Source organism: Syzygium oleosum, unplaced genomic scaffold, assembly GCF_021117445.2.
Source record: "Syzygium oleosum isolate NSW1041296 unplaced genomic scaffold, Sole_v2.1 Sole_v2.02, whole genome shotgun sequence".
Classification (NCBI taxonomy): Eukaryota; Viridiplantae; Streptophyta; class Magnoliopsida; order Myrtales; family Myrtaceae; genus Syzygium; species Syzygium oleosum.
The window spans coordinates 16,110,011-16,129,887 of record NW_026607486.1 but is presented as its reverse complement, the minus strand read 5'-3'; the positions used below and the strand labels follow the sequence as shown (position 1 = coordinate 16,129,887).

The window sequence follows — 19,877 nt, the reverse complement described above, 5'->3', positions numbered from 1 at the left end:
GGCACTAAATTGATTGGTACCCAACGTCTTTGAATGCACCAATTTTCCACAAGTTGATAAAGTCAGGTTAAAATGGTTCTCAAAGATGCTCTAGCATTGCAATCTACCTTAACAAAGGCTTCGAACTTCTTTGTTTAATCTCAAATAGACCAAAATCAAAGAAGAGGCAAATGCAAAGTTAAGGTTGGTAGGTGAAAAAAATCGGAATGAATATTAAGTAGGCCAGTCTTGCCATATGTGTAATGGGATACTTAATTCAACGCTTGTCACGTGTCTAGGTAGGCTCCACTGGTGAGTCTCTTTGTCTTTCTTCATCGGTGATCGGCCACAGGCAAGGATCGTTGCCGAGCAAAAAATCAATGAGTGGACTGAAGATGGAGGAGGAGTCGCTAGTGAGAAAGCAATTGGACAGCAATGTGGTGTTGAAGGTGTTGGTGGAGTTGGTGGCAGAGCCGCAGTCGATGTGGAAGGGGACATTGCTTGCACGGAGAAGAAGAATAAGAAGCGGATAGGAGGACGAGGAGGCGAGTGGGAGAGAGAGGACGAGAGAGAGAGAGAGATGAAGAGACAAAATTTGAAATGTGGGGCCCTGCTCGGACACGTGGTGATTAATGAGTAGAGTGCCTTATCCCTATATGACAAGACTGACCTACCTAATATTTTTTTGATAAAGTTAGATCGTATGAGCCACTTAAATGATTGTTTCTTATAAGTGGCACTATTTACACAATCTTTTGAAAAGTTTGTGCATCAAAATAGACGCAATAATTAATTTCGACAGTGATACAACTCTTTGTTTAGGATTGGTTAATGATTTCTCATCATTTCGTAATCAGGTTCTTTTATATCCAACATTAAATCTCCACAATCACGGTTACATCTTTCCACAGTATCAGATTCCAAGCCCGAGGTTTTCGGTGCAATTCATGAAGCCACATAATCACCTCATCAAGGTTGCTGAAGACGCGGACTTTCAAGCAAACAAAGCCACCAACAACAAAAGCAAAGTGGTGAAATGATGGTCCATCTTTGTAGTTTTGTGGCAGATTTTCACTGTTGTTTCTTTGTCCTTTGTTGCTGCTATCTACTGAGCAGTGAGCAGGAGGTGATGGCCAGATGTGAAGCAAAATGGATTAAACCCATTAATCCGTGAATGGTTAGCAGCAAAGGGGAGGAATAAAACTCAACGACAAGTCGCATCGAGGCGAAAAGTCCTAAGGCCTACGCACCATCGGATCCTAAAAACACAAGGGTCCCGCTTTGAAACTCGAGTCGGGGATGAGCAGTAAGCAGGAGGAGATGGCCAGATGTGAAGCAAAATGGATTAAACCCATTAATCTGATTAGCAGCAAAGGGGAGGAATAAAACTCAACGATAAGTCGCATCGAGGCGAAAAGTCCCAAGGCCTACGCACCATCGGATCCTAAATACACAAGGGTCCCGCTTTGAAACTCGAGTCGAGGATGGTTGGTTCCTTGTACTTTTGCCTAATTTTTCTACCTCGGCAACATAGGATTCATATCCATACACATCAGTAGTACATCACCCACGACACAGAAACCCATGATCTATCCATTCACCTGCAACACTCAGAGCCGAAGATGCTCAGCCCAGGATGCTCGAAACTGGAAACAGACAAGTTCTTTTTTAACGTGGTTGGCCGGTCCGAACCCCCACCTTCTCCCCAAAAAAAAAAAAAAAAAAAAAAAAAAAAAAAAAAGAACTTGTTTAACGTGGTTGGCCGGTCCGAACCCCCACCTTCTCCCCACACCTCCCCCCCCCCCCCCGCCCCCCCCACATGACCCTTGAAAATGCTTAATTAACTAATTAAAGCTGACCAAAAAAAAAAAAAAAACTAATTAATTAGTTAGTTAATACATCTTCTGGATAAATTTTTAGTGCGCGATGTTAGTTGATGACAAACCTGATCACCATAAAGTGGGAGATGATGTGTTTTTTTACTTCTCTGAAATTTTGCTTTAGACACGCCATGGAAGGTAGAGCCAAGTGCCACATGCAATTGCAAGTGACCCCCAATTGTATGCGTGACAGGCCGAGACAGATCATGAGGGGCGTTTCCAATTAGAGCCCAAGGCCAGGACATGAGGTAACAGATAGATAATGGTAGTATACGATGAGCAAGTTATAAAAAATCGAAACTCGAGCTATTAGATGAATTAAACTATATATGAACACGTTATATGGTGATTAGTTTAAAATTTGGATCATGCAATTATGTATTCAATTTCAGGTTGGTATCAGAGCCAAAAATTCGAGCTCGATTTTTTGCACCCTTTTCGTCCATTTGTGATGTTTACATATAAGGGGATCCATGCATGCTCAAGACCTTCATCATCAAATTGGCTGATGCGTGAAGTGAAAAATTTGTCCAACGTTACACTCTAGCTCAAGCTTTTGCAGTAAATAGTTAAGCACTCAATATCAAGTTATACGCATCACCGTAATATAAACCCTCCAGAATTGTAAGCAAGCCATACAAGTTTTTCGCTGTCAACAAAGCCCTCGACGATGGAGGGCATAATGTCAATTCTTATTGTGCGCAATGCAGCCAGGTTGAGGAAGACATTTTGCGTATCCTGAGAGTGTAGTGAGGCCAAAAAGATTACGGAGCAGCCTTTAGATTCCACCAGAACATCGCGCTACTTTCTCCAATGGATCTGGAAAGTTGGGTGCGTCGCTATGGAACTTACAAGGGAGGGGAATATTAATGGAGATGTTCCCTAAAATTCTGTGTTCCTCATGACTCTTTGGGGCCTTTGGATCCTACTTAACGGAGCTGTTCGTGATCCTGTATCTTTGCCTTTAAATCTTGCGAACTTCTGTTTTGTTAAAGCTACAGAATTTACAGCTATTTGCGCAGGGAATAAACATCCAAAGAAGGGCGCTAATTATAGCCTATCTCGGCAAGAACCTGAAGATGGATGGCACAAGTTGAATAGAGATGGAGCTGTGGATGAGAAGCAAGAAACTGTTGGAATAGGAGGAGTGGTCCGCGACTGTGGCAGAAACTAGGTGAAGGGTTTTCCCTCAAGACATTGGAAAAGCTTCGAGATTGCTACTAGCTAAAACTTACGCGTCACGAGATGGAATTAGAGTAGCATTAGAGTGTTATATCAATTGTTTAAACTTTGAAACAAGACTCATTTACCTAGTAATATAGTCCATTGTGTTCACCCTATCGAGGCGATCGGCCTAGTGGTATTGATTAGTCGTCTTCTATGAGGGGACAAATTCGACTTGCGCAGCGAAAGAACCTCTGAGTTGCTCGTGTAGTGTCGTGTGGTTGCGGTACGTCTCGTGTAGAGAGACTTTCTAGCTGTTAGCATCTCGATAGAGTTTTGGCGATGAGCTCGCCAATCTCAAGACTTTTGCACTTTCGGAGGTACTAGGTAGCTATGTCACACTCCGCCTATTTTCTAGTGGGTGTGAAGCCCTTATAGCAACGTTCGGAGTAGCGCTTTGTCGCCGTTCGCTCCTTCCCGCCTCATTAGAAAAAAAATCGGGAGAGTCTTTTGGGAGGGAAAAATGTGGCCGGATAGAGAGGCTCGCTAGAGGGTATTTCTAGCGGGTTCGGGCTTGGCCCAGACCAGCCCAGAACGAGACGACGCCTCATCAGGTATGGGCCTCATAAGGCCGGGCCGAGAGATCACCGATCCGGACATTTCGATCCGGCCCATGTAACATCCCTAGCCTCAAGCAATGGCAAAACATGGGCCTGGCCCAAGTCAGCCCGAACTGAAATTTCCAAGCTTCGCTCTGTGCGTCCCCTCCCCCCCCCCCCCCCCCTGCGCATGATGTTTCGTTAATGGCGATGGAAACAGAGAGTGATGTAGCTCCAATTTGCCTCTGCCCAATTCCCAAAGTTCCAACCAACCTCCTCCTCGTCTTCTCCGCCCCTTCCCTCTCTACATATATCTCCCCCTCCGCTTCACCTCCATTCCTCTCTCTCTTCCCACAACAATGGCGTCTTCCTCCCTTCTCTCTCCCTCCTCCTCCACCGCCGCCAATCCCGCCGCCTCCATCTCCTTCTCCTCCTCCCTCTCCGCCGCCCCTCTCCCCCGGCGCCCCTCCTCCGCGTTCCCCCGCGGCGGCCGGCGGGGGCGGAGATCCCTCTCCGTGCAGTCCAAGATCCGGGAGATCTTCATGCCCGCCCTCAGCTCCACCATGACCGAGGGCAAGATCGTCTCCTGGGTCAAGTCCGAGGGCGACGTCCTGTCCAAGGGCGAGAGCGTGGTGGTCGTCGAGTCCGACAAGGCCGACATGGACGTCGAGACCTTCTACGACGGCATCCTCGCCGCCATCGTCGTCCCCGAGGGCGAGAGCGCCCCCGTGGGGTCCCCCATTGGCCTCTTGGCCGAGACCGAGGACGAGGTCGCCGAGGCCAAGGCCAAGGCCGCCGCCAAGTCGGGCTCTCCTTCGTCTCCTCCTCCCGCCCCCCCGGCGGCTGAGACCCCCGCCGTCACCTCGAATCCTGCCCCGGCGATTGCTCAGCCCCCGCCGCAGCCGGCTGCTCCGGTGGGTGTGCCAGGGCAGATCGTGGCGACTCCCTCTGCGAAGAAGCTCGCCAAGCAGCACAAGGTGGACATTAACAAGGTGACAGGTAAGAATTCTGTTGAATTCCACGTTGTCGCATAATCATAAAACCATAGAATGTGCTGCATGGCATCATTAAGCAGAGTGAGCCGATATTGGCTAGATCATCGATTGAATTGTCAATTGTCATTGGCACGGTAATTGGCACGATTGAGTGTGGCTGATCATGTGCGGCGGCAGGTACCGGTCCGTACGGGAGGATTACGCCGGCAGACGTGGAAGCGGCTGCCGGAATCCAGCCGTCTTTCAAGCCGGCTGTTGCGGTTACTGCCTCTCCAGCGGTTGCAGCAGAGCCAGCTCCAGCTGCTGCTGCTGCTCCACCAAAATCTGCTGCCCCGGCTCCGCCTCCACTTCCGGGATCTACAGTGGTGCCATTCACCACAATGCAGGCTGCGGTGTCGAAGAACATGCTGGAGAGTCTCTCGGTACCGACTTTTAGAGTCGGATACCCAGTGACGACTGATGCGCTCGATGCTCTCTATTTGAAGGTAGATTCTGCGCTCAATCCGCAGCCTTCAGTATGCTATTTCTGGTTCATGATTTGATGAGGAATATAGTTGCAGAGATTGTTAACGAAGTGTATAAGTATGTATTCTTCTGTTAGGGTGTGTCAATCTTGATCTAATTTTATACCCATTGACATTTGGTAAGATAGTCCACCCGCTCGATAGTTGCTTTTTATGGGTATAAATCCGTTGTTCCATCTAAATATTTAGGTGAAACCAAAGGGTGTGACCATGACCGCTATATTGGCAAAGGCTGCCGCAATGGCACTTGTTCAGCATCCAGTTGTGAATGCCAGTTGCAAAGACGGGAAGAGCTTTACTTACAATAGCAACGTTAACATTGCTGTTGCAGTGGCCATTAACGGTGGGTTGATCACACCTGTGCTTCAGGATGCAGATAAGGTTTGATTTCTCGAGCGTGCTGTGCCTTTGTTCCTCTTAATAAAATGAAAAGCAAATGGATTGATTTGATGTGTTCAATTTTCACATAATAATTTTGGTTTTATTTTGTAATATCTGGTACAGTTGGATCTTTACTTGCTGTCTCAAAAATGGAAAGAGCTGGTGGAGAAAGCCCGCTCAAAGCAACTTCAGCCACATGAATATAACTCAGGTTTCACCATTCAATCTGTCTTTTGTTTCTCAGTTCTATACATGCAACTCTGATACTTGGGTTTGTTTAAGTCGTTATTCTTCAAGAATCAGGACTATGGTTTTTCTGTTTGGTCGAATGTTTTAGGCACATTTACTCTTTCCAACCTGGGCATGTTTGGAGTGGACAGATTTGATGCAATTCTTCCTCCAGGCCAGGTGAGTCACATGGTCACGATTTCCAACTTTACTGAGCCGAGGATTTTATTGAAGTTGTGAGAAGCTTCTTAGCTGTCTGGTGAAATTTTTCCTTATATTTAGGGGGCCATCATGGCTGTGGGAGCATCAAAGCCAACTGTTGTAGCTGATGCAGATGGATTCTTCAGTGTCAAAAGTAAAATGCTGGTGAGTTTTCGCATCTTCCCTGCAATCTTCCAAACTATCCAGTGTATTATGTAATGAAGGCTCGGTATCCCTACTAGAGCGAGCATATTTGTGATTAATAAGCATTCCTATACGGCATGAGGCATGATTATACATCAAGCATTGAAAATTAGTTTTCAAATGATATAGAATTGGAATCCTCATTGACTCGCTAATACACCTGCTATAGTTGCCTTTGTAAGACTATTGGGAGTTGAGGATTTCTCATCTCCATTTTTCAATTTTTACTCTGAAATTGAAAATTTTGAGAAAATCTTCGTTAGCAAATACCAGGATGATAACTTAGTTGGAAGCAAATAGGAATGGATCTAAAATGCCAATCTCTTTTTGGAGCCACATACCATCTCAATATGTCAGAGAGAAAAGAAAGGTATAATTCAATGGATGATATCGATAAATAGACATGGCTTGCTTCTTGTCTCCAAAAAAATTTGTTCCTACTGCCTGTTGTAATCCCGTATGTAAAGTTGATCCATAATTTATCTTCTGCATTATTCTTTCCAAATTTTATATTTGTCTAGGATGTCCCACATTATAGACTGGATATGGGTGCTGTCCTAATTTGTCATGTACAAACAGATTAAGATTCACAGTTCGAGTTTCAATATAATAACTGCTTGTGTTATGTCTATATGATCACTATAATGATCAGCACTTAAATGTCCTTACTCTTAGAACCTGTTTGGTAAAATTGAAAATTGTGTTGAAAATATATGAACTGAATTCTGTGTTGATTACCTTTAGTGCTGAAAATAGAATTAAAAAGTTGTTTGATGATAATTAAAAATAGATAGCTGAATTTTATTAATCTCTTATCAGGAAAAAAAACCATCATTGAAAGGTTTTGTCAATATATTTGGCAAGATTATAATTATCATCAATTATCTTAATTAAATGAACTAAGTAACCCCCCCTTACTTACTAGATTAAGTGGATATTTGACTTAATTGAATCATTTTGTCAATTTTATTAAAGGTTATCAAACAAACTTAATCTTATTGTGCTCCTTGCTATGCTCTGTAAGGCTCGATTTGAGTTCCATAGAGCTTCACCCTAGAGAGAGAGGGAGGGAGGGAGGAGGGAGAGAGAGAGAGAGAGAGAGAGAGAGAGAGAGAGAGAGAGAGAGAGAGAGATTTTGAGTCCAGAATGAAGCTCTTTGCCAAGCTCTGTAAGGCCCGATTGGAGATCATGGTGTACATTTTAGTGTTTTCTGGCTCCTCTGTTTATAAGGTTTTTGGTCAAGATAGCCTATGTTGATCCGATAAGTTCTTCCCTTTTTCGGTGTGGGACGTCATTGAAGAAATTTATTGTGTGAAGAGGATGATTTTGACTTCAGAATGAAAATTGTGTCTTCTCGAGGACTAAAAATTGTTAAAGCACAAAAAAGGGTGTTTCCACATCTTCAGTGTTAAAAAGAGGAAGAAAAAGAAACAGATTCAGTGTAACCATTTAGAGTTCTTCCAAAGACCGTGCAAGACTGGCTGTAAAATCTGTGAGAGATTTTAAGTTTCTTGATTCTGTTTCACCTACTGCATTGCTGACACTTATATCTGAAAAGCTGCATTTGTGTTTTTATAATCCTAATTATGCTACCATCACAGAACTTTTTTTTATGGCAAATTGTTATTTAACTTTGCATTTCATCATGATCTCAGCTTGCCATTTTGGCATTTCGAGTTTTTTTTCATGATCTTGATCGTGCTAACACGTAATTTTCATTAAATTGACTGGTGAGAAAGCTACCTTTGCGGAGCTTAACTAATTTAATCTAGCGCAGAAACTTCTAACTGTGGGAAACAAATTTCAGGTGAATGTTACGGCAGATCACAGGATCGTCTATGGTGCTGACTTGGCCGCCTTCCTCCAGACCTTCTCAAAGATTGTCGAGAATCCCGAAAGCCTTACATTGTAATGAGGTTTGTTTCAGTTGGGACAGGATTGTCCAAGCCATATTCTTTGGATGCAGCTCTTGCTTGCGCTGTCACTTTTTGTCATGTATTTTCATTTTTTTTCTCTAATTTGTGAGGAACTCATACCGAACTGTGATAGATTTTGAAAGAGGGTAATAAACTTCGCTGAAGTTTTGAGCTGAGTGTTGCATATCCTCTCCTCGTTGTTTCGAAAATGTATATGACTATTTCTCGTATGGTCGCAGCTGAGTGCTGCAGCCTAATGACCATTTGCATATGGATAAGGGTCTATCTGTATGGCTTAAATTGAGTCTACTTTTGATGTTCTGACTGAAGATTGTTCATTAAGCCAGAGAAGAAAATGGCCAAAGAGGCCATTTAACAGTTAACATTAGTATCGCAGCTGGAATTTTTGCAATTCGAGTAGATCGATGAAGTTAGAGAGTTCTAAACAAAAGTGTGCATCACTTGTCGGTTTGTACAAACCCTTCAAACCAGCGGAAACCTCAAGCAGAATTTTGGTTAGCAAAACACAAAGTATAAGGCAATATGTTTGTCTTTCGTCCTTAAGTATACGGAAGAATGAAGAATGCAAACTCCAATTCCTTTTATTGATCTGGTATAATGGCAACACTTCTTGTGTTAAGACTCTGCAGTTTTTAAAAGATCCAACGTAGTTGTGTAAAACAAAATTTGCAAGCACTAACGGATTGGTAACATTGATGAAGATTTGTTTTGTAATAACTCAAATGGGCGTATCATCCATCACAGTGCTAGTACTACAACAATAATGGAGTAATTGAATGATTCACAGCTTTCTATAACTTTTTATTTCCTTTTGGTCTCTTTGGCGGTACATGTATTTTATCAATCATCCCTTCCTTCATCAAGTGTTTGTAACTACTTCGTACTTTGTCCGAGAATCCCTTGACTATCCTTCTACATAATAGCTTCGTGTCACAGTGCATCCTAACGGAAGCAGAAGCTGCGGAACAATTGCGGTATTCACTCCTAGATAAGGTTTTCCCACCGTAAGCTGGGGGTGCATGAAGGAAGGGAGTGAAGGGAGACAGAGATGTAGACAACAAAATTGCCTGAAAAGTCTTGTTCTGTACAAGGAGAGATTGGTCAAAGCTATCGACATGAATGAAAGCGAGGCGTATCAGTTCACCAGTCCAAGCTAATATTCCTGGATATGTATAACTTATCAATGTACTGTATAACTGGGATCGAGGCCTTGATATACCTTCTCATCTTCTTCTCGGCCGTCTTATCTGCAATGAGATTATTGGACGTTTGAGATCTCTATAGGACAAAATTAGGAGGATCATTTATGACCGATCGACCCAATTAAATAGTAGATCCCTGACAGAAACTGCAAATGTTCCCCATGTATAATTTGCCTCATAATGTCGTTTTACGAAAGCACCAGAAAAGGTTTAAAGCTTTCGAATTGCTTACAGAAGAACCTTGTCGCGAGACACTACTTGCTGCATCTGCTAAAAGGATTGACGCCATCGTTTCGTGCAATTATCTCATGTAACACGAACACATGAAAGGTTTCCAGCAAATATCTACGTAGTTTACGAGGTCTAATGACATCCTACAGTTAATGGATGTATAATGATATTCTGTAGTTTCTTATAATTCTATATAACCAATTCAATCCCCACCTTCTCGTTTTTGGGTTAACATTCTAAAGTTATGATTTTTAACATACTAGAAGTTAATCAAGCGATGCAGTTTTTCTAACTTGTAAACTAGCAATCATCAGCTTTCCAGAGAATACTTGAAAATCATACATAGAAGTTATAAAAGCTATCAGAATAGAAAATGGTTTTTACAGTCGATTGGAAAACTCCCCAAAACTTTGGCATTTTGGCAATCTTACAGTTTATCAAACTAAAAGATAGCTCGCCAGCGTTTGAAAATAACACGGAAAAGTTGCTGAAAGTCAGAAGGATGACTGACATGCATGCAGTATCATCCGGACTCACCAGTTTCATTGAGCTTTAGCAGAAGTTGATCCCTGTATGGAAGAGCATACATTCCAGCATAAACAGCTGTCCTGATTGCCCACGTGTGGAACGGCGCACAAACTTGTGTATAGGCTGTGGTAGCCGCATCCTTTAATGAGTAATCGCTAGGACAAGAAAAAGAGAGGAAGCTATTACTATGGAACAAAACCAATCTTATATATCAGATTACAACTGCAGGAGATAGTAACATTGGACAAGTTGACTTTAGGGCAATGGACTCTCTTAACTCAGATCACAGGTTATTATTATCTACTTATCATCTTATACTCGTTCATTGTGAAAATCATAGCTCAATTTGGAAGAATCTGTGCAACCGCTACCAGCAAATGACTTCAACCCCAGTCTACTAAGTAGACATACATACAATTTATAGTAAAAACAGACCAGCAGGACATTTAGAACTTCATCATTAGCAGATAAATCATCCATGCTAACTCCTCTACGTTGTGGAACCAAGAAACATCAGAGCTACTGCACTCCAAAGCTTTTGTAAGAAAATCATGTGTGTGTGCAAAATTTCCCATTAACAAGCCTATATACAGAGAAATATAGATGACTGCCCACAAGAGTTCTGTGATGAAAGAAGCAGCTACCGACCAGAAGAATTCGAGCTCATTTGTGAATTTATTTTGGAAACTCCTACGCTAAATAGTCTAGGTTAAACTATGACGACATCCTTGCTCAATGCTCATAAAAAGGAGGAAGAAAATTTTGTCTGACTTTTTCTTGAGATCAACCTAAAGGCTCTGTGCCACAAACCTATCGCGAGAACTCAGGATAATCCTGTTTAAGGGATAAAGAACCTCTTCCCAGTTGACTAGTACATAAAAGGTTTATAGAATCCTCCAACTTCAAACTCTAAGTACGTGATGCTGAGACATAACAAACATACAATCAAAAACAGGTCTTCAAATTAAACAATTCCCTGGTAGAAATGGAATTTGCTTCCACAAATTAAACAATAAAATGCAATTAAACAGAGAGAGAGAGAGAGAGAGAGAGAGAGAGAGAGAGAGAGAGAGAGAACATACTCAGAAGACAAGAACTGCTCAAATAGAGCTCTGATGAGATCAAGACCCTGCCTAACTCGGCGTAAATTACGTGTATGACTTCCTGGAGTTCTCACTGAATTATTTGCAACGTCGAGATCCAGTATGTTTTGTAATGTGCGATGTGTCTTTGATGCCTCCACAAGATCACGTACCTTGGAGAGCCAATTACTAGGTCAGTGGAAGGAAGGTCACAAGAATAGTACATGGCAAGGATAATTCATTCCATGATAGCACAGACACTCCGTAGGTTGAGAAGCAGCCCCTCCGAATACATCATTTCCAACTCACACGACTTTTAAAATCCTATCTGCAAATTCTAGCTCTATGAAACATGTCGACAACGGTTATCAAAAAGTCATGTCTTTGAAATACCACACCAATCCCTGGCAATCCTAATTATAGCATTTCAACTGGTAAGACATTTCCCATTTCACCTAGAAGACCTTAAGTTTGACTCATGGGTCGACGATCAACGAGAATCTACTCCGTAACGCAGTAAACTCATGCAGATTGTTGAATTATGTAAAATGCCGACATATCACCCGAGCAACCAAGCATGATCCTGCATCAGCAACAGAGTATCCTAAGCCATTTTGAGAATTCGTCCCAAGCCAACAACAAATGACAAAGCTGTAGATGTTCCGTGATACTCTCCGTGCATTTCACTAGTTACGTATATTCCATCACATACACACATTAGTCTACGGAAACAACTGAAGCGGAGCAAATGAAGAGTTGGAACAATCGGAGATGCAACGCAACAGAATCACCAAATTTCCGTCCCCAACCATGCTCTAGCAATTTATAATCGAAACAGAACAGAGTTGAATTCAAAAGCTCGCGAAACAAGAATCGCAACAACGAAGGGGTGGGGGGGACACGCGGGAATCACAAACAAACAGACCTTGGCGATGTACTCCATCTCGGCGAACTTGAAGGCGAGGCCGAGGCAACCGAAGAGAACAGAGACCAGAGAGCAGGCGTCGCAGAATTTGTCCAAGCGGAGCTCCACGCCCCCGCCCTTGTCGGACCGCAGGAGGCCGGCCATCTCCTCGAACGCCTCCGCGATCCCGGAGAGGGGCGTGGTGGCGGCGGCCTGCGCGGCCCCCGGCGGGCGGTGGTGGGGGGAGGCGCCGCCGCCGCTGCTCTGGCGGCTCCCTCCCTCTGCTTTTTCTCCCATCATCATCGCGAGCTATATTGCGTTCGCGTTCGCATTCGTATCTCTGCGTGGTTGACTGGTAATGGGAAGGAGATTGCGGAGACGGTGGGAAGAGGGGGGTTGCGTGCGTTGGATCAATGGAGCTTTCCTTCCTAAATATGAGCAGGGAAGGGAGGTCGAAACGGGAGGTGATGGACACGGAGGGTCGCTACTCGTGCGGGTTGCCGAAGGCCAAGACTTTTCGTCTGTCTGCATGGACTTTTCTCTCTCTCTCTCTCTCTCTCTCTCTCTCTCTCTCTCTATATCCAAAGTCTTGCACGAAAGCTCTTTCTCTTCCATCTGTGATTACGTCGCGAGTTCGGTCCCTTCCCTTCGATGAAATGCATCTGCATCGTTAAATTACAGGGATAATGACACAGATAATTCATGAACTTTTGCCCAATATATAATATAGTCTATAAATTTTAGCTCAATATACAACGTAGTCTATGAATTTTTAATTTATTTTTTATACATGTTCAAATTAGTCATTGGATTATATAAAAATGTTGAATATTGTCCTTGAACTTAAATAAATGGAATGACAACATTGGATGTTTTCATATAGTTTAGGGACTAGTTTGAACATGTATCAAAAGTTCAGGGACCATATTAAATGAATTAAAAGTTCAGGGACGGCATTGAACATTTTCATATAGTCCAAAGACTAGTTTGAACATGTATCAAAAGTTCGGAGATCACATTGAATAAATTAAAAATTCAGAGATCACGTTGCACATTCGATCAAAGTTCATGGACCATTTATGTCATTTTCCCTGTATTATACGTATTCAAGTTATTTGGTTAAATCTATGTGGATTTTACTAATATTATAGGTAGTTTACGACGCAATTAAATGATTTATTATTGATGATGATTTTCGCTTTATTCATTTTTTTTTAAAAAGAGATACAAGCGGGTACTTTTGAGAAAATATTTTTGCGAATTTTTCATTTTCCACGAAACAATGGAGTATGGAATAAAATGGCCTATTTGGAGTCTGTATGGAATGGAGTCGGGTGGATTTCACCTTGAGTCCAAGCAGTGCGCCGGGCCGGAGGAAGGCGAGCGGTGGCTATTGTTCTCTAGCCGCTAATATGCATTAAAATTCGCTCGATATAATTATTTTTGTATATTTTTTTCCTCGCCCGATGATTGAAATTTTCAACCAAACCCAATTCACTAAGTTCCAGCTAATGAAGATAAAATTAGTCCAAATTTTCAACCAAACCCGATTCCTATTAGATCGCAGAGAAACTATGTATGTGTCTTCTTTTCTGCGTGAAGTTTCTTTTATATGCTTGAGAGAGTAGTCAAGGGGATGAAGGTTGCAGCAAGGAGACACAAGAAAATATGGAGGCTATTATCTTTCTACTTCCCTTATGTGTCAAGGTCTTTACAGGATCATAAATTGCACCGAGCGGGCAGAGGATCCTTGACCTTCTACCGTTGCTAATACGATCCTAAAAGACAATTTACAGTCACATGAGACCCGAGGTCACATCATTATACGACCCAAATAGAGAACTGTGCCTACCCAATAACCTCCTCCTATAACGAGTATCAACTAGACTTTCGCAAGCTCAACCGCGGCTTTATCTTCTGTTCCATTCACAGCCACCGCACTGTGGATCTGGACTGGCTTGAACGTGTAGAACTTGGCCACACAAACGTAGTACACCAGATTCAGAGCCTGCAACAAGGTCAGCAGCCAATAGAAGTACTCGAGCTTCCCTCGGTTCAGGTTCCTGTCGGGAAGCCAATTGGACCCATCAGGCTTGGCACTGTACTTGTGCACGAACGTGACCATGAACGTGCTCAAGTAGTTCCCGGCCGAGATGGATGTCCAGAGCAGCGCGGTCGCGCTGCTCCTCATGCTCTCCGGGGCCTGGTCGTAGAAGAACTCGAGGTGCCCGATTGAGATGAAGGCCTCTGCGATCCCGTGGAGTGCGTACTGGGGCATGAGCCAGAACACCGACATGGGTATCATGGCATGGGGCGAGTCCAACAGCCCATGGGCCTTTGCATAGTGCTTTCGCTTGACCTCGACGAAGCCTGCGACGAGGGTGGCCAGGATGGAAATGAAGTATCCGATCCCCATGCGCTCGAGGAAGCTGATCCCCCGGTCGAGGCCCGTGAATCGGCGGGACACCGGGACTAGGAGGCGGTCGTAGGCAGCTATAGTGAACAGCATGGCGGTCATCGTGAAGACTCCCATGGAGGCCGCGGGGATCTGGAAGGAGCGGCCAAGGTGACGGTCCACGGTCTTGGCCTGCTGGAGGGAGAAAGTGCTCTGCTGTGCGTAGGCAGTGTAGAGGAGGATGCCGGAGGCCCATATCGGGCCCATCCGGAGTACCGTCTTGAGTTCCTCCACACGATGGACAGTGTTCAACCTCCACAAGTTAGGCGATTTCACATCATCCTCCGGTGTGACGACGGCCGCTTTGTCAAGGAACCTGGAAGTTTGATCAACCAAATTAGTGAAGGATATAGCCATGGTTTGAGATAGAATAGAATTCAGGAACTAAAACGAGTTACGAACATGTAAGAACAATATCATATATTGTGTATTTGATGGTGTATAGGGGCTTAGTACTTTAATTAATGATGCTGTATTTAGGGCAAACACAACATACATGTGCCAAAATTCGGAGATCTACCCTTATCTGTCTGTCTTGCCTTTGAGAGCTACCGAACATTAGTCAAAAAAGATGAAGGAGCAAGAGTCCAGAACTCGTGCCGGTTCTAGCCACAAGCACACTTCTATATCAGGACAAACGATGATGCATCATCTTTGTACACGCCACACCGCCATCCATGCAAATGCAAAATGACAAGCGACAACCCAAGAGACAGAGACCCTTCAGAAGAAAAGGAAGAAAAGACCATGTGCTCTGGACCATCTCACGTACATGTCCCCAGAGGCCACATGCACATGCATGCGTGTGCGCGAACGATTCGAGATTCGGTTCTTTCAGAGACCTCTACTCGAAGCATGCGCACTTCCCAGAGGGATTTTCATTACGTGTGGTCGTGGAGGAACACAGTAAATGCCAAATGGTCTGGCGGACCTAGTGCGACGAGAGCCGGAAGCTTCATCGTCACACCATGCACGACTCATCAGAAGCTTAAACCAGGACCATCGAAATGAAACGCAGCGCGCATACGGCCAACATAATTTCGCGCGGGTTCATGTCTCGATGCATGAATTTGTCCGGATTTCTTTGTTTCGAAATGAAGTGAAATGAATTCGGACGTCCGTCTTCCTTCAGAAGAGAACATCTTTTTTTCTGCACAGTCGTGATAAACTTGACATTGTATATCACATGATAATCGACTGTGTCGAGACTCAAGACATATCACCAGTGATTTACTTCGTTCTTTTTCCTTTTCTGGGCTAATAATCTGATTGTCTTCGTTCAATAAGAGAGATTAGATAACCTAGTAGTTTCACTGAGACGCAATCATTCGGCCATTGAGACTTCCACATCATGAACAAAGGATTTCTCTATTTTGCATGCCCACACATGAGACCCACAGCTGTTATCACCTTGAATTCAACATGGAATCAATCTCATCAATCATTGCTTGAGGTTACTGTGCGGTCCGTGCGAGCCTTCAACGTGACGCTTCTCGCACTCCACGAGCAAAAAAAATGACAAAAAGCACATGTCGTCAATTGTACGACAGTTGGACTTTCAAGTTCTCTGTCTAATTTAGTAGGGCTCGACAACTCGTGCTTCGAAACGACTAGGTTGGCTTACAAAATCAATATAATTATTGGTTTTGCGTAAGGAAGATTACAAAACCCGTTTGAGCGTTGTATCAAAGTAGAATAATTCTTTCTGTAACATATTTAGATACTTAAGAATTCGATGATTTGCTTCCCTCTTAGTAAGCACAAACATTTACATAGACGTAAGCCGGACATGATGACACATTAAATGATTTGGGCTCCTAAAATAAAGTGAGTTCGAATTAGGTGCACCTTATGAACTTTTAAAATGAATAGGAGTTTTTGATTTAATCGATTACTTACGTTTGTCCAATGGGCTTCATTATGCTTTAATTTTTGTTTTCATAAGAGAGAGAGCACTTACGTGACATGGTTGGTGTGGACAAGCTTCCCATCGAGCGAAATCAAGGCATCGAGCTCTTCGTTCTCGTATAACAATCTCGAATCCGTCACCATCGCTAACCTCCTCTTCCTGAACGAAGCTACACAAACCTGCAACAACCGGGTAAACGGGCTGCCCGCCGGATCCATCATCCGGTACAGCCGGTACCCGCCGATTAAGGTGATGACCGAGAAGAACATCAAGATGGTTGGGATCCCGAGACCCAAGCCCCATCCGATGTTGTCCTGAATATAAACGAGCACCGTCACCGCCAGCAGTATAGACACCCCCATCACAAAGTAGTACCAATTGAAGTACTTCCATGTCCTGGTGGACTGTTTCGGGTCGTTAGCATCGAATTGGTCCGCCCCGAAGGCGACCACGCAGGGGCGGATCCCGCCAGACCCGAGGGCTCCAAGCAGGAGGGCCGTGTAGAGGACGGCGAGCTGGCCGGCGCTGGCTTCTTGGCACACTTGGTCGCCCTTGCATGGGGGTGGCGTCAGCTGGGGGAGTATGGCGGATAGGGTCAAAAGGGTCATTCCCTGTCAACAAAATAAGGACAAATCAGTGCTCAATAATGGAATGGGTGGGGTCCTACGGGATTATAAAATGTTTATTCGGTGATTGCGTGCGTTTAATGAGTAGTTTTCGCATAATCAATCCAGTAGAATATCAATTTTATAGTATCCTAGGACTCACGCTTTCATTAAGTAAGAACTTTGCGATTCAAATGTTGGGAAAGCGAGGATATACATGGACACAGATGTACAGCCAAGATCGGTGGGTGGCTTGACAGCGTGGTGGCCAGCCCAAACATGGCGACGGCAATAGGCGGGGCCGCCGTTCATGAAATGGCTGTGGAGAAGTGGAGGAGAAGGAGAGATAAAATAGATTTTCTTTATGTGCTAGATTCGTAGGATTTAAATCACGTTTAGTGAGTTTTATAATTGAATTGATAAATGTCACGTTCTTATGATGGAAACAACAGATTGATTCATATTAAATGATAACTCATCCATTCGTAATAAAGGCTCGCGTACGTAATTTCTAACTAGCTAGTAATACTTATATCTAATCTAAGCACTGGATTTAACTATATTTGTGTAAAGTGTACTTCCTTGTGATTAAAACAGAAAAAGTAACCGTGTAAACAATCTGAAGTGGGTTAAGTCACCTATCTAGGTAGCTCCTCTAGATCGTAGCTACGCGTATTGTTCCTCTTATGATCCTTGGCCGTTCACTGTCGAGCTTTGACATTGATGATATCTTACCACAGCAAGAAACCTACGACGACTCCACTCAGCTGAAGTTTAATTAACACCGAATGACGGTAAACCTCATGTTTATCTACTCATGGAAACCATGAGGACTCCTCCATCTACCCAGAAGTGAGCAATACCCATGGACTCCAATCATTGAGAAATCAAATCGACAGTGCCTCCATTTTTTGTAAACATATGGTCAGAATCTTTTCAGTTTTCCCCTTTTTTTTCCCAGAGGCCATGGTCAGAGTTTGTACATCGAGAGCTATCTTAAGGGGTAATCCTATGCGGATCTCTTTTCCGCGAGTCACTTTCATAAGTAGTGTGTGTACAGTAGAAAATGCAAACAAATTAAGTGCAGAGCCACTTGAATAATTGCATATTTTGCAACAGATGAAATATATATATACAGAATACGAAACTCGACCATAAATTATCAAATATCAAGAAGTGAGTTTTGCTCACACCATCCGGAATTCGATTGTAGCAAACTTAAGGATTTGTAAGGTTGATTAGAGTTTACAGAAATTTTATATGCACGAACTTTTAACATCAGGTGAAATTTTGTAAAACGACCAACAGGTTAAGTTAAAGAGCAGTTTTGCATACGGTGTGAGGCTACCACAAGAAAAGGTCAATCCTCGAATCATCTTGTTTGTATCACCACTACCATACCATTTCCTAAGAAAACAAAGTCATTCCCGATCTTGTTGATATCACCATTATCATACCATCTCCTACAAGAAAAAGAAATGACAATCCTCGAACAACTTCCACTTCTTCTCCAACTTTGTCTGAAGACACGTACGCACAGAAACAAAGAGCAGTCAAACTTACAACTACATAGATAATGGAGGCGACGGTGATGGTCCAGAAGCGCCCGGCATAGGCGTCGGCGACAAAAGCGCCGAGCAGTGGCGTGAGGCCGGCGGTGCCACCGAAGTTGGTGACGGTGTTGGCTGCTTTCGTTAATGGCATGTGGAGTTGGGTCGTCAAGTAGCTTATCATGTTCGCGTTGAAACCCACCACCGCCAGTTTATCGCATACCTCATTTGCTGCACCGATACAATTAACGTAATCAAAGAAACATTCAAGAAGATTAACAAGAAGTAAGAACAAGATGATGATTACGACGAGAGAGCTTGATTGACTTACAGAAAATGAAGGGCATAGTGACCATCCCTCCCTTTTTCCTTCCACTTCCATGGCTTCCTTCCTCCTCCATATCTCTATCTCTTTTGCCTCTTTTTTAATCTCTATCCTCCGTTTTTCTATTGTTCTTTCAGTGCGAAAAGTGACTCAGATTTCATTCTATTTATAGTGCTCTTGATGAAGACTTGAGATGCAGTAATTCGATACCTACGTCTGGACGTGCCTCGATTCTAACGGCGTGATTTCCTTTTTCTTTTACCCCTTTTCGAGATGGTGGAGACGCAGCCACAAGAGTATTCCAGCACGGTGATAATAATGGCTTTCATATTTTTATGTTTCAATTTCTTTTTGGCGGGGGTGTTTTGGCCAAGCATCATCGAGACAATGATGTTTTGTCGTGTGAAAGTGATATATGACCATGCAAATGTGAGCATACGACCATTGCCTCAATAATTGACATCAGCCGCAGCCTGAACAAAACAAAGATGTTAGGACATTGGGTTAAAATTTGTTATATAAAATATATCCATCACTTGGTAAACAAATATTTGGGAAAAACTTAGAACGTCTAAGGTCATTTTTAATAGAATCGGGGACGAAATAAATTTTTTGTCAACTTGGAAAACTTTTTTCAAGCAATGGGATTTTGTTCATTTGGAAATTAAATCTCGTCCATCAAATAGAAAATTTAGTGGAACGTAATTGGAAAGTTTTGGCATCGCGGCACAATCCAAGTATATAAATCGACAAGAATTAATGAACCCAAAAAAAAGAACCTAGATTAGAAAGAGGAGGAAACTTTAGTAATGATATATTTGGGGGCGGGACATAATAGGTTCACAAGACATGTTTTGGTTTTGCCAAATTTTGGTTTTTGGGAAAATTACCAAAAATATCCTAAACCTGTTACATTTGTGACAATTTAGTGCTAAATCTTTTATTGTGCCAATCGAATTCTAAATTTTTTCATGATTTGCTAATCTAGTCCATT

At 43.1% G+C, this 19,877-nt stretch overlaps 3 protein-coding genes across 5 annotated transcripts; 1 reads left to right on the top strand and 2 right to left on the bottom strand.

The window, feature by feature from the left end:
• The first annotated feature begins 3,820 nt into the window (after nt 1-3,820).
• On the top strand, nt 3,821-9,371 carry LOC115675863 (dihydrolipoyllysine-residue acetyltransferase component 4 of pyruvate dehydrogenase complex, chloroplastic). 2 transcript variants are annotated; one of them, XM_056308324.1, is made up of 8 exons: nt 3,821-4,621; nt 4,795-5,102; nt 5,331-5,522; nt 5,646-5,733; nt 5,860-5,930; nt 6,033-6,116; nt 7,963-8,071; nt 9,029-9,371. In XM_056308324.1, the coding sequence occupies exons 1-7, from the start codon at nt 3,982-3,984 to the stop codon at nt 8,065-8,067; spliced, it is 1,488 nt and encodes a 495-aa protein (XP_056164299.1). In that variant the 5' UTR covers nt 3,821-3,981; the 3' UTR covers nt 8,068-8,071; nt 9,029-9,371. The 2 variants fall into 2 exon arrangements, with proteins under 2 accessions (XP_056164299.1, XP_030454545.1); XM_030598685.2 differs by lacking the exon at nt 9,029-9,371 and having other exon boundaries at nt 7,963-8,371.
• On the bottom strand, nt 8,862-12,597 carry LOC115675946 (ACD11 homolog protein-like). The gene is made up of 4 exons (XM_056308326.1): nt 12,061-12,597; nt 11,136-11,308; nt 10,063-10,208; nt 8,862-9,339 (listed from the first exon to the last, which is right to left on the bottom strand). The coding sequence occupies exons 1-4, from the start codon at nt 12,340-12,342 to the stop codon at nt 9,233-9,235; spliced, it is 708 nt and encodes a 235-aa protein (XP_056164301.1). The 5' UTR covers nt 12,343-12,597; the 3' UTR covers nt 8,862-9,232.
• A 1,099-nt stretch (nt 12,598-13,696) lies between these two features.
• LOC115675777 (protein NRT1/ PTR FAMILY 3.1-like) lies at nt 13,697-19,052 on the bottom strand. 2 transcript variants are annotated; one of them, XM_030598578.2, is made up of 4 exons: nt 18,890-19,052; nt 18,572-18,789; nt 16,455-17,014; nt 13,697-14,810 (listed from the first exon to the last, which is right to left on the bottom strand). In XM_030598578.2, the coding sequence occupies exons 1-4, from the start codon at nt 18,957-18,959 to the stop codon at nt 13,922-13,924; spliced, it is 1,737 nt and encodes a 578-aa protein (XP_030454438.1). In that variant the 5' UTR covers nt 18,960-19,052; the 3' UTR covers nt 13,697-13,921. The 2 variants fall into 2 exon arrangements, with proteins under 2 accessions (XP_030454438.1, XP_056163009.1); XM_056307034.1 differs by having other exon boundaries at nt 18,866-19,013.
• Nucleotides 19,053-19,877: the final 825 nt, after the last annotated feature.

Coding starts and splice junctions, on each gene's coding strand:
- LOC115675863 (XM_056308324.1), top strand. CDS start 3,982: ATGGCGTCTTCCTCCCTTCTCTCTCCCTCCTCCTCCACCGCCGCCAAT. Junction 4,622..4,794: donor GGACATTAACAAGGTGACAG/GTAAGAATTCTG, acceptor GTGCGGCGGCAG/GTACCGGTCCGTACGGGAGG. Junction 5,103..5,330: donor TCGATGCTCTCTATTTGAAG/GTAGATTCTGCG, acceptor CTAAATATTTAG/GTGAAACCAAAGGGTGTGAC.
- LOC115675946 (XM_056308326.1), bottom strand. CDS start 12,342: ATGATGATGGGAGAAAAAGCAGAGGGAGGGAGCCGCCAGAGCAGCGGC. Junction 11,309..12,060: donor AGATGGAGTACATCGCCAAG/GTCTGTTTGTTT, acceptor TGGCTCTCCAAG/GTACGTGATCTTGTGGAGGC. Junction 9,340..10,062: donor GCTAAAGCTCAATGAAACTG/GTGAGTCCGGAT, acceptor ATCTCATTGCAG/ATAAGACGGCCGAGAAGAAG.
- LOC115675777 (XM_056307034.1), bottom strand. CDS start 18,959: ATGGAGGAGGAAGGAAGCCATGGAAGTGGAAGGAAAAAGGGAGGGATG. Junction 17,015..18,571: donor CCTCCATTATCTATGTAGTT/GTAAGTTTGACT, acceptor TTTTGTTGACAG/GGAATGACCCTTTTGACCCT. Junction 14,811..16,454: donor GTCCACACCAACCATGTCAC/GTAAGTGCTCTC, acceptor TCAAACTTCCAG/GTTCCTTGACAAAGCGGCCG.